The 13,053-nt window shown below is 43.5% G+C and overlaps 1 protein-coding gene across 2 annotated transcripts in view; it reads right to left on the bottom strand.

Moving 5' to 3' along the window:
- Window positions 1-2,852: 2,852 nt before the first annotated feature.
- Window positions 2,853-13,053, bottom strand: part of foxn3 (forkhead box N3) — a 111,233-nt gene continuing 101,032 nt past the window's right edge. For both annotated transcript variants that reach the window (XM_065004114.1, XM_029687512.2), the window contains exons 5-6: window positions 9,222-9,330; window positions 2,853-7,583 (exon numbers count right to left, since the gene is read on the bottom strand). In XM_065004114.1, the coding sequence (XP_064860186.1) occupies window positions 7,043-7,583; window positions 9,222-9,330 (650 nt within the window). In that variant the 3' untranslated portion in view covers window positions 2,853-7,042. The remainder of the gene's footprint in view (window positions 7,584-9,221; window positions 9,331-13,053) is intronic.

The raw sequence follows: 13,053 nt of genomic DNA, 5'->3' as shown, positions 1-13,053 counted from the left end.
AAAGTATTCAGACAATACCTCAGAATGACAAACTGAAAACAATTTTAGCAAATGTATTACAAACAAGTAAACATAAATACCTTATTTACATAAGTATTCAGACCCTTTGCAATGGGACTCGAAATTGAGCTCAGGTGCATCCTGTTTAAATGTATCATCCTTGAGATGTTTCGACAACTTGATTGTAGTCCACCTGTGGTAAATTCAATTGATTGGACATGATTTGGAAAAGTGCACACCTGTCTACATAAGGTCCCACAGTTGATAGTGCATGTCAGAGCAAAAACCAAGCCATAAAGTCAAAGGAATTGTCCGTAGTGCTCTGAGACAGGATTGTGTCGAGGCACATATCTGGGGAAGGCTACCAAAACATTCCTGCAGCATTGAAGGTCCCCAAGAACACAGTGGCATCAATCATTCTTAAATGGAAGAAGTTTGGAACCACCAAGACTCTTCCCTAGAGCTGCCTGCTTAGCCAAACTGAGCAATCAGAGGAGAAGGGCCTTGGTCTAGGAGGTGACCAATAACCTGATGGTCACTCTGACAGAGCTCCAGAGTTCCTCTGTGGAGATGGGAGAACCTTCCAGAAGAACAACCATCTCTGCAGCACTCCACCAATCAAGCCTTTATGGTAGAGTGGCCAGACGGAAGCCACTCCTCAGCAAAAGGCACATCAGAGCCCGATTGGAGTTTGCCAAAAGGCACCTAAAGAACTCTCAGACCTGATGAAACCAAGATTGAATTATTTGGCCTGAATACCAAGCGTCACGTCTGAAGGAAACCTGGCACCTTCCCTAAAGTGAAGCATGGTGGTGGCAGCATCATGCTGTGGGGATGTTTTTCAGCGGCAGAGACTGGGGGACTAGTCAGGATCGAGGGAAAGAGTAACAGAGCAAAGTACAGAGAGATCCTTGATAAAAACCTGCTCCAGGGTGCTCAGGACCTCAGATTGGGCCGAAGGTTCACCTTCCAACAGGACAATGACCATGAGCACACAGCCAAACAATTATATAAACTCAGCAAAAAAAGAAACATCACATTTTCCGGACCCTGTCTTTCAAAGATAATTTGTAAAAATCTAAATAACTTCACAGATCTTCATTGTAAAGGGTTTAAACACTGTTTCCCATGCTTGTTCAATGAACCATAAACAATTCATGAACATGCACCAGTGGAACGGTCGTTAAGGCACTAACAGCTTACAGACGTTAGGCAATTAAGGTCACAGTTATGAAAACTTAGGACACTAAAGAGGCCTTTCTACTGACTGAAAAAAATGAAAGAAAGATGCCCAGGGTCCCCGCTCATCTGCGTGAACATGCCTTAGGCGTGCTGCAAGGAGGCATGAGGACTGTAGATGTGTCCAGGGCAATAATTTGCAATGTCTGTACTGTGAGATGCCTAAGACAGTGCTACAGGGAGACGGGACGGACAGCTGATCGTCCTCGCAGTGGCAGACCACATGTAACAACACCTGCACAGGATCGGCACAGCTGAACATCACAACTACGGGACAGGTACAGGATGGCAACAACAACTTCCCGAGTTACACGAGGAACGCACAATACCTCCATCAGTGCTAAGACTGTCCGCAATAAGCTGAGAGAGGCTGAACTGAGGGCTTGTTGGCCTGTTGTAAGGCAGGTCCTCACCAGACATCACTGTCGCTGGACCAGCCAGGACTGGCAAAAAGTGCTCTTCACTGATGAGTCGCGGTTTTGTCTCACCGGGGGTGATGATCGGATTTGCATTTATCGTCGAAGGAATGTGCGTTACACCGAGGCCTGTACTCTGGAGCGGGATCGATATGGAGGTGGAGGGTCCGTCATGGTCTGGGGCGGTGTGTCACAGCATCATCGGACTGAGCTTGTTGTCATTGCAGGCAATCTCAACGCTGTGCGTTACCGGGAAGACATCCTCCTCCCTCATGTGGTACCCTTCCTGCAGGCTCATCCTGACATGACCCTCCAGCATGACAATGCCACCAGCCATACTGCTCGTTACATGCAAGACAGGAATGTCAGTGTTCTGCCATGGCCAGCGAAAAGCCCGGATCTGAGCACGTCTGGGACCTGTTGGATCGGAGGGTGAGGGCAAGGGCCATTCCCCCCAGAAATGTCTGGAAACTTGCAGGTGCCTTGGTGGAAGAGTGGGGTAACATCTCACAGCAAGAACTGGCAAATCTGGTGCAGTGAGTTGGAGATGCACTGCAGTATTTAGTGCAGCTGGTGGCCACACCAGATACTGACTTTTAATTTTGATTTTGACCCCCCCCCTTTGTTCAGGGACACATTATTCCATTTCTGTTAGTCACATGTCTGTAGAACTTCTTCAGTTTATGTCTCAGTTGTTGAATTTTGTTATGTTCATACAAATATTTACACATGTTAATTTTGCTGGAAATAAACACAGTTGAGAGTGACAGGACTTTTTTTGTTGTTGCTGAGTTTATATATAAATTGCTCTGCCCCACCTGTCCTGACCGCCACTGACTGTATTTATTGTATCGTCTTAAATAATGTATCTTAATGATATCATATTTGCGTAGGCTCACACTTGGTGAACGCCATAGGACTGGAAATGAATAAATGCAACATCCATGTAAACTTAGCAAAAAAAGAAATGTCCTCTCATTGTCAACTGCGTTTATTTTCAGCAAACCTAACATGTGTAAAGATTTGTATGAACATATGTCACTAACAAATACAGTCATGGGTGGCATCTACAATTCAATCAAAAGGCAAAGCACACTGGGAATTATGCAAATAATCATGCTTTACAATGTCAATTTAACACTGAAAAGTGTGAAGCCGCATAGACACTGGAACAGTGAAGAAACATGATCACAGGAGTAACTTTTTGCAATGCGGTTTTCTTTTATTGCAACTGGAAGACAATACAACACAGAAACTTTATGTTAGCTTTTTGTTTTCTTCGGAAAAACAAAACCATTTTTTTTTTAAACAAACATACTTTCGTCATAGTAATGGACAAGGTGATATTTACATGAATTGATGAAGTAGTTGGTCTTTGGCAATGTGAATACACGTCAAGGAAATACAGAGCGCACCTACGGAGGTCGGTCTCCATATTAACAGATCAGCTGTAAGGTCATGCCATCAAGACTACATGGTTCAAAAACAGGACACAGAAATTATCGGTAGCATGTTTTTACAGAACACCACCTGCCTGTTATTTACATAGAAACTACATGGTGACTTTTTGGTATTTTGTTTCTTTGTTACCAATAATAGTGGTATAATGAAATTGCTGGCAGTCGTTTCAGCGATTAGCACAACTACGGATCCTTCGAGACCAAATAGTAGCCGATTCTATTGGAATTTGTGCCATAAGTGCCATAAGGTACCATGCAGTTTCCATGATTACAAGGTGAAGTGTACTACAAATAACTTGAAACTGACGATCCACTGCTCTTTCTTCTCCTCCTCCTCCTCCTCCTCCTCAGAAAACCCCTCCAAAACAATAAACTGAAAAATGGCAGTTGAACAGACAGAAACCAAACAAAATATCAACAAAAAACACGATGAAACAAAGAAACACTTTTTTTTGACTCATCAATATATCATTATTTGCCAGGCTAATTTTGACAGTTCATTAATAATAATTCATATTCAATATTTTGAGAACACGTCATCCTCCTCCGACATTGTGGCACCTGAAGGATTGTGATTGGAGGACGAGTTATCGAGTGACTGTTACCGTCCAAGGAAGGCAGTATTCCTCAAAGGATAACGTAACAAACAATGGGAATAAATCATATCATATATTTATCAGTTGAAGATACATTGCTTGACACACGAAAGCAGTCTAGTCGACAGAAGCTCATCACCTCATCTTAATCCAGGGCAAATAAGGGCTCCATCAAATGATACCTTATTTCCCATATAGCGCTCTACTTTTGACCAGAGCCACATTGGGTTAGTTAGCTCTGGGTTAGCTCTGGTCAAGAGTCGTGCACTATGAGATATTGGGTGTTATATTCAACTAATAAATGAAAATCATCCCAATGAGCAATGATCGGTAGCACAAAAAAAATCCAAGTAATGTGGTAAGTTTCAACAAAAATCAATAGCACATAACGCAGAAAGGGTATCTGATAGAAATGCTACAGCTCACTGGTCATTTTTTGTCTTGACATACAGATCAAATATGTGTGTCCTCTATTTCAGGTAGATAAGGAATTATTACAGGCTTTGGCACTGAACTTAGACAATATCTTTATTTTAATATCTTAGTGCAATCTGGCGAGATAATGTGAAAATATGCACTATTAGAGTTTGTATTTATCTTGCCATCGTACTGTGTCATTTACTTTGTGTTACTTTCATGTGCAACGAGTCTATGGTAGCCTGCCTAATAATACTGACAACAAGACCTGAAGAGTTGCTAGAGTAGAAATGGCAAAAACATAGCGAGGGACACAAAATAAACCCAAAACAACAACAACATAAAAACACTTACTCGGTTAAACTCGTGTGTCATTGAAAAATGGAAGACCCTGAAATATCAAAGACGGCTAAAACCTTAGAAAAGAAAGAGGTGATGGAAGAACAGGCACAGAGAAGGGGGGGGGACAGAAGACTGACACTCACTACCTAACCTCTCTTTTATCACATGGGCTCCAACATTCAGCCATCAGGGAGAACCCATCAGACACAGTGGTCACTATACGGCCATGCTGGAGAGGACAGAGGTACGCTGAAAGTTTGGTGCTTTCAGTCCACAAATAACTGATCTTCATGCCAAGAAGTTTTTAAAATGTTGTCTTTTCTAGCATGGCCATCTAGCGACTACATACAAACACTGGGACATTCTGGTTTTGTCAACTATGGATGAAGGGAGTTGCTATCTAGCCCTGTATCCATGGGTGGAGCGAGTTATCCTCATATTGCAGAAAGAGATTTGCCCCACAGACCGTCTTTTTGTCCCTGAACAAGATGTTATTACTGTATTTTTTCAAAGCCCACTGTTAAAACAAAGATGAGTAAGGACGACAGGAAACAAATCATCAAGTCAAAAAGAAAAAGACAAAACAACAGAGAAGGATTCCACACCTATGGGCGCAGAACCTCGAGGCAGAACCTTTTTGTTCGCTAGGATACTTATATGAAAATAATTCATGCTTCATGCTAAATACATTATTTACCTAACATGAACTTTGTCTGAATAGAAAACAGTTTTTTCTCTTTTTCTTTACAGAACCCATGCAACACGATTTGGAAAAATCCTGCTGGCTACATTGCTTCAAAAGAAAATCAAAATCTAGTTTAACTTTTTATACAGTGTTATCCTGACTGGATGAAATTGCTTTATTACGTCATGAGAGTGGGTAAGTAAACACACACAAAAAAACCCCACAAAAATTAACAACTCCACAGTCATATCATTATTCTTCTCACACAAAATATAATTGGCAGGTTCCATAGCATCATTTCCTTTCCAACCAATGAAGGTATTCAGGTGTTTGTGCCACAGGAAAAATATCACTACATCATGTCACTGGATTATAACTCAATGATTCACGTTGATTGCTTTCATAAAAGGACACAGGCAGTTTTGAGGTTATCTTGACATATTGTCAGTTATTTCCCTCTCCGATAAGTGCTTGCTAGACTATTAGCTTATGGCTTTTAGCGAACTAAATTAGTTTACATTTAGAGAACACCCTGTCAAAAAACGAAGCCTTTCCTACATCTAACTTGTACCAGTGTCCTTCATCCCACTAGTCCTACAGTCAACCATTAAGGTGAAAACATAACTGTCCCCTCCGCATTGGCACGCTAGCTAGCGCTGGTTGCTAAATGTGATTAGTGGTCAGAAGGACAGTTAGCTAAGGAAGTGCTACCATCATCACTGGGCTGACCAAGAGTTTCTCTTTGGCACTGTCCCAACACTGACACACATAAACTGACTACCTAGTGTTACTTCTATGAGCTTGGCTACGCTACTGATGAGTGTCTCTTCTATGGGGTTGGCTAGGCTAATAGTCACTAAAGCTAACAATTTGCCAGAATTTCATGGAACATTTTTTCTGTGGCAGCTTCCTTGCACACAGACAAGACAGAGCTGGCAAACTTGGTTTTATATATATATTTATATATTTTTTTATAGCCGCCTTTTTAGCACCGGAAGTTCCAAGGCAAATTAGAATGCCATTGTTTTTGAAAGTTTTGTACCCAACACAGGGGATAGTTTGCCAAACAATGTTTATCTGTGGCACTCCTATCCATGTCAGCATATACCTGTGTTACTTCAGTGGAATAGTTAACTAATATAAACATTGCTTTAGCCAGTATAGCATGTGGATTTGTGCTTGGTTATTGTGACGTTTATGTATATGGTCACATCCTAACTGAAATATGCAGCCCATAGACACCAATGGTTAAGATCTGACCCTGAATACTAACTTTATTTCATTTGAATGATGTATATCACTGTAAAAACAAAATAGTCTGTGATAAGCACCTCATAATAACGTTTTACCTGTAAATTCTACTGAAGTAACAAGTTATGAGCTTGTAGAAATGTACTTAGTGTTAGCTGCATCTGATGAGACTGTAAAGGGCAATAGCTGCAGATTGGGCACATTTTGACATTAACAAGGTGATCTCCTATTCACACATCCAAGCCAATCCATGATGGGGCAGTTTTTCAAAAAGCTCATTTTTTTTCTCTCGCTCACTTTACTTTCAGCCAACGGAAACCTGCGAACTTAGCTGAATATCAGAAAAAGGTTCATCTATGGCTTTAATCTCCTTTAAAGAAATAAAAAATCATTTTAAAAAATGTAAAGAAAAGAAAATCAACCCTATAAACAGTAACTTTAAATACAGGAAAACAAAGTGATTGTTTTTTTATATTGCCACAAATCATTCAGAATTCACCTGATATCCTGAAAAAAAGAAAGCATACATTTCTATATTAAAAGTGATGTTTTGTATTTCCGTTCTCTCTCGCTCTCCTTTTTTTTCTTTGAAAATCTTCACTCTCTCAGCTAAGTCTCTCTTTCAAGTCTCATGGGTCAGTTTTTCGTGGGTTCTTTCTGCTCTTTCTGGCCCTTGGCGGTTCTGTTAGTGATATTGTTCAAGCAGGCGCGGACGCCCGCCAGGTGGAGCAGCGAACCAGCTGCCTCCTTCATCTCCTCGTCATCGCTCTCCGGCGGCTTTTCCGTGCGCCGTTTTTTCAGCGGGAGCGTATCACTAGCCACACCCATCCGCTGTTTGGCTTTCAGGAAGTGATGCCGCTTCTTGTTGTGCTGCTGGCTGGAAAGGGCGGAGTCTATCGTGTCTATGGGCCAATCGCGTGGCTCTTCCTTCTTGATCTCCAGCTGAATCTTGCTCTTGTCATCTTCATCATCCTCGTCGTCGAAGTCTGAATCGTTGGCGACATCCCGGGCGACGGGGCCGTTGCTGCGGAGACTGGAGTCGCTAGTGTAGTCGCTGCCGTCATCCGATTGGTTGGTGCTGTAAGTGTGGTCCTCCTTGGGGTCGCTGCTGACCAACGGGGAGTCGCAGGCGGGATGGCTGATGCTATGCTTCCGACAGCCTCCGGACAGCACAGATCTGGAGAGAGACAGAGACAGAGATGAAATGCACATAAATACATGCACACAGTATGTACACACACATACACTGAAGCCGACCGTAGACATGACAGATACACTGATGTCAACATTAGACACACTTCACAGCTCCCTGCGTTTGACTTACGTTGGTAGCATGTTTACACACACACACACACACACACACACACACACACACACACACACACACACACACACACACACGCTTCAGTGAGTACATCAGACACACAGAGCAATGCTAGCTGTGACCGCTAATCAGCGAGTCATCAGCTAATTCAATTAGACTGGGCTCATCTCCGAGTGGCCACTTCAGAGACCGGAGTACAGAGCTAAAGAGCTAACGCTACGTGGATGATTATTCTAATGGATTTAACCCTACACTCTGCCATCAGGTAGATGTGGGAATCGTGTAATGCAAAGTCACTCTATTTGCTATGCATTTTTGGAACAGCTGTGAATTCAAAATAAAAACCTGTGACAAATCAATCACCGTCTCGGGATTAATGAAGTAACATTCGATTTGAGTCGATTCACTTTAATTCAATTCAATTCAGTGGTGTAGCTGGCTGATAGCACTACATATCCTACATTGGTAATCATCATAATGTCATGTCACCTTGTTGATGTCATAACAACTTTATGAAGTGTTATAACTATTGTATGAGTACTGTGTGCTAGTGCGCCAAGGGGGGTTAACAGGGAAGGGGTGTCATTAGTTATTATAAAACTTACCATACTATTTTTTATTTAGGCTATTCCGTTCTTTCCTATAATAGGAATAGGTATGTTGTAAATGAACTAAAACTTCAACAAAAGTGAACAATCCCTTGAATATATAGCTATTACAGCCCAACCAGCTAAGTTAAGTCAAAGATGTTCCCTCCGTCACTCTGCATCATGTCATGCAGCTTCCCAACTAACTCTGGCAAGTGTGCATGTCGTTAAAAGCCCAGCTCGGAGTGTCTCCGTCCATCCTGGCTGCACTGTGCATTTAAACCTCATGAATTATAGGAGGAGCACAGCAGTCTAAGACAAATCCTACCTATTATTCATGTTAGTCAGTCACTCACTCACTCACCCTCTCTCTCTCTGCTCTGACTGAGTGTGTTCGTCTGTGTGCCTGAAAGGCACCTGTTTATGTGTGGATGCTGCCTCTCTCTGTGTTCATACAACGTCAAACTACAGTTTTTCAAATCAAATTGTATCGGTCACATACACATATTTAACAGATGCTATTGCGGGTGTAGCAAAATGCTGAGCTATAATGTTATCGTTTGTGTGCAGCTGTCAGTTGTGTCCCTACCTACCACTTATCCCAGAATACAGTTTGATCTATAACACCGAGCGAGACAGAGCTCAGCTGGAATCACTGTGTTTCCACGTGAGGCTGTCACCGCCTCAGGCCAGAACATTCCGTGTGTGAGAGTGTATAATAGCATATGAGCATGTGTGTGTCCTGTCTGAACATGCAGCTTTCACCCCTCCTAAATGTCTGTCCCTAACGCTTCCATGCCATCACTTGCATGACTGTGTGTGTGTGTGTGTGTGACTGTGTGCACAGACCTGTGTGAGTGTGTGTGCATATATGTGTGTCTCTCTCTATGGCAGGTATACCAACCTGACTGCGGCTGTCCTGCTCTCTAAGGGGTTGATGGGCAGTGGTCGTATTCCTGGGTAAAGGCCCTGACTCATCATCCTGGCTCCGTTCCGGATCACTCCCTGAGGGACTAAAGATAAAGGGGAGAGAGAGGAGAGAGAGGGTCAGTAACACACGCACACACATAAACACATGCAGTGCATTCGGAAAGTATTCAGACCCCTTGACTTTTTTCACATTTTGTTATGTTACAGCCTTATTCTAAAATCTACACAATACCCTATAATGATGAAGCGAAAACAGGTTTTTAGACAAATAAATAAAGGACAACCATCTCTGCAGCGCTCCACCGATCGGGCCTTAATGGTAGAGTGGCCAGACGGAAGCCACTTGCCAAAAGGCACCTAAAGACTCAAACAAGATTCTCTGGTCTGATGAAACCAAAATGTAAATCTTTGGCCTGAATGCCAAGCGTCACGTCTGGAGGAAACCTGGCACCATCCCTACGGTGAATCATGGTGGTGGCAACATCATGCTGTGGGGATGTTTTTCATCGGCAGAGACTGTGAGAGTAGTCAGGATTAAGGGGAAAGATGAATGGAGCAAAGTACAGAGAGATCCTTGATGAAAACCTGCTCCAGAGAGCGCTCAGGACCTCAGACTGGGGCACACAGCCAAGATAACGCAGGAGTGGCTTCAGGACAAGGCTCTGAATGTCCTTGAGTGGCCTAGCCAGAGCCCGGAATTGAACCCAATCGAACATCGCTCGAGCAACCTAAAAATAGTTGTGCAGTGACGCTCCCCATCCAACCTGACAGAGCTCGAGAGGATCTGCAAAGAGGAAGGGGAAAAAGTCCCCAAATACAGGTGTGCCAAGCTTGTAGTGTCATACCCAAGAATACTTGAGGCTGTAATCACTGCCAAAGGTGCTTCAACAAAGTACTGAGTAAAGTGTGTGAATACTTAAGTAAATATAATATTTCAGTTTTTTATTTTTGCAAAAAATTCTAAAAACCTGTTTTTGCTTTGTCATTATGGGGTATTGTGTGTAGATTGATGAGTGGGAAAAACAAGATGCAGAAAAAGTCAAGGGGTCTGAATACTTTCCAAATGCAGTGTACGTATGAGCTGGTTAAAGGCGTCATGTACCAAATACCTGGGGGTGGTGATTGACGATAAGCTGCAGTGGAAGGAGAACACCTCTGTGGTTAAAAAAAAAGGCTCAACAAAAGCTACTCCTTTTAAGGAAGCTCAGATCCTTTGATGTCTGCTGAAAAAATGCTCCAACGGGTAACATCACTGAGGTGGATGCAAACAGGCTAAACTAAATCAACAAGAAGGCTGGATCTCCCATCGGCACCCACCAGGACAAACTAGACCCTGTCCTGGATAAGCGGACCTCGGGAGTATAGAAGCCAACACTAGCCAACCCCTCCACAGTATCAGCCTGGAGCATCGCAGTGCGATAGCAGACAGATTTATTTGACCCAGATCCAAAACAGAACGTTTATGCAGATCCTTTTTACCATGTGCTATGAGGCTTTTAAACACGAACACTTCGTTTTTAAATCAAATCAAATGTTATTGGTCACATACACATGGCTAGCAGACGTTAATGCGAGTGTAGCGAAAAGCTTGTGCATCTAGTTTCCGACAGTGCAGTAATATCTAACAAGTAATCTAACAATTCCCCGACAACTACCTAATATACACAAATCTAAAGGGGTGAATGAGAATATGTACATATAAATATATGGATGAGGGATGGCCCGAGCAGCATAGGCGAGGTGTAATAGATGGTATAAAATACAGTATATACATAGGGTATGAGTAATGTAAGACATGTAAACATTATTAAAGTGGAATTATTTAAAGTGGCATTGTTCCATTTATTAAAGTGGCCAGTGATTGGGTCACAATGTAGCCAGCAGCCTCTCTGAGATAGTGATGGCTGATTAGCAGTCTGATGATGGCCTTGAGATGGAAGCTGTTTTTCAGTCTCTCAGTCCCAGCTTTGATGCACCTGTACTGACCTCACCTTCTGGATGATAGCGGTGTGAACAGGCAGTGGCTCGGGTGGTTGTTGTCCTTGATGATGTTTTTGGCCTTCCTGTGACATTGGGTGCTGTAGGTGTCATGGAGGGCAGGTAATTTGCCTCCGGTGATGCGTTGTGCAGACCGCACTACCCTCTGGAGAGCCTTCTGGTTGAGGTCGGTGCAGTTGCCGTACCAGGCTGTGATACAGCCCAACTCTCAATTGTGCATCTGTAAAAGTATGTTAGGGTTTTGGGTGACAAGCCAAAATTTCTTCAGCCTCCTGAGGTTGAAGAGGCGCTGTTGCGCCTTCTTCACCACACTGTCTGTGTGGGTGGACCATTTCAGTTTGTCTGTGATGTGTACGCCAAGGAACTTAAAACCTTCCACCTTCTCCACTGCTGTCCCTTCGATGTGGATAGGGGGGGTGCTCCCTCTGCTGTTTCCTGAAGTCCACAATCATCTCCTCTGGTCGTAATGTTTTACATTTGAACATCTTGGCCATGTTCTGTTATAATCTCCACCCGGCACAGCCAGAAGAGGACTGGTCACCACACATAGCCTGGTTCCTCTCTAGGTTTCTTCCTAGGTTTTGGCCTTTCTAGGGAGTTTTTCCTAGCCACCGTGCTTCTACACCTGCATTGCTTGCTGTTTGGGGTTTTAGGCTGGGTTTCTGTACAGCACTTTGAGATATCAGCTGATGTACGAAGGGCTATATAAATACATTTGATTTGACTTGATTTTGATTTTGTTTTGTTGACGTTGAGTGAGAGGTTGTTTTCCTGACACCACACTCCGAGTCGCCTCACCTCCTCCCTGTAGGCTGTCTCGTCGTTGTTGGTAATCAAGCCCACTACTGTTGTGTCGTCTGCAAACTTGATGATTGAGTTGGAGGTATGCATGGCCACGCAGTCATGGGTGAAAAGGGAGTACAGGAGGGTCTGAGCACACACCCTTGTGGGGCCCCAGTGTTTAGGGTCAGTGAAGTGATGATGTTGTTTCCTACCTTCACCACCTGGGGACGGCCCGTCAGAAAGTCCAGGACCCAATTGCACAGGGCAAGGCTAAGACCCAGGGCCTCCAGCTTGATGATGAGCTTGGAGTGTACTATGGTGTTGGATGCTGAGCTGTAGTCAATGAACAGCATTTTTAGGTTTAGGTAGCCTTGTTATCAAATTTGCTTTGATAAAATCCCCAGCTACATTAAATGCAGCGTCGGGATATATGGTTTCCAGTTTCCAGAGTCCAGTGGAGTTCCTCGAGGGCCGCCGTGGTGTCTGCTTGAGGGGGAATGTACATAGCTGTGACGATAACAATTCTCTTGGGAGGTATTATGGCCAGCATTTGATTGTAAGGAATTCTAGGTCGGGTGAGCAGAAGGGCTTGAGTTTCTGTATGTTGTTATGATTACACCATGAGTCGTTAATCATAAAGCATACACACCCGCCCTTCCTTTTCCCAGAGAGGTGTTAATCTCTGTCAACGCAATGCATTGGGGAGTCCTGTGGCTAAACCTATTCCGACAACAAATCCCAAGAGAGCCATGTTTCCGTGAAACAGAGAATGTTACAATCTCTGATGTCTCTCTGGAAGGCAACCCTTGCTCGAAATTCGTCTACCTTGTTGTCAAGAGACTGGACATTGGCGAGTAGTACACTCGGGAGCAGTGGGCGATGTGCACGTCTACGGAGCCTGACCAGGATGCCACTCCTTCTGCAGCGCCGTTGTTTTGAGTCGGCTTCTGAGATCCATTGTCCTGGGTGGTGGTCCAAACAGAGGATCCGCTTTGGGAAAGTCATATTCCTGGTCGTAATGTTGG

This window comes from Oncorhynchus nerka, linkage group LG18 (genome assembly GCF_034236695.1).
Source record: "Oncorhynchus nerka isolate Pitt River linkage group LG18, Oner_Uvic_2.0, whole genome shotgun sequence".
Lineage (NCBI taxonomy): Eukaryota > Metazoa > Chordata > Actinopteri > Salmoniformes > Salmonidae > Oncorhynchus > Oncorhynchus nerka.
The sequence above is the reverse complement of the archived record's forward strand: the minus strand, read 5'-3'. Positions and strand labels throughout refer to the sequence as shown.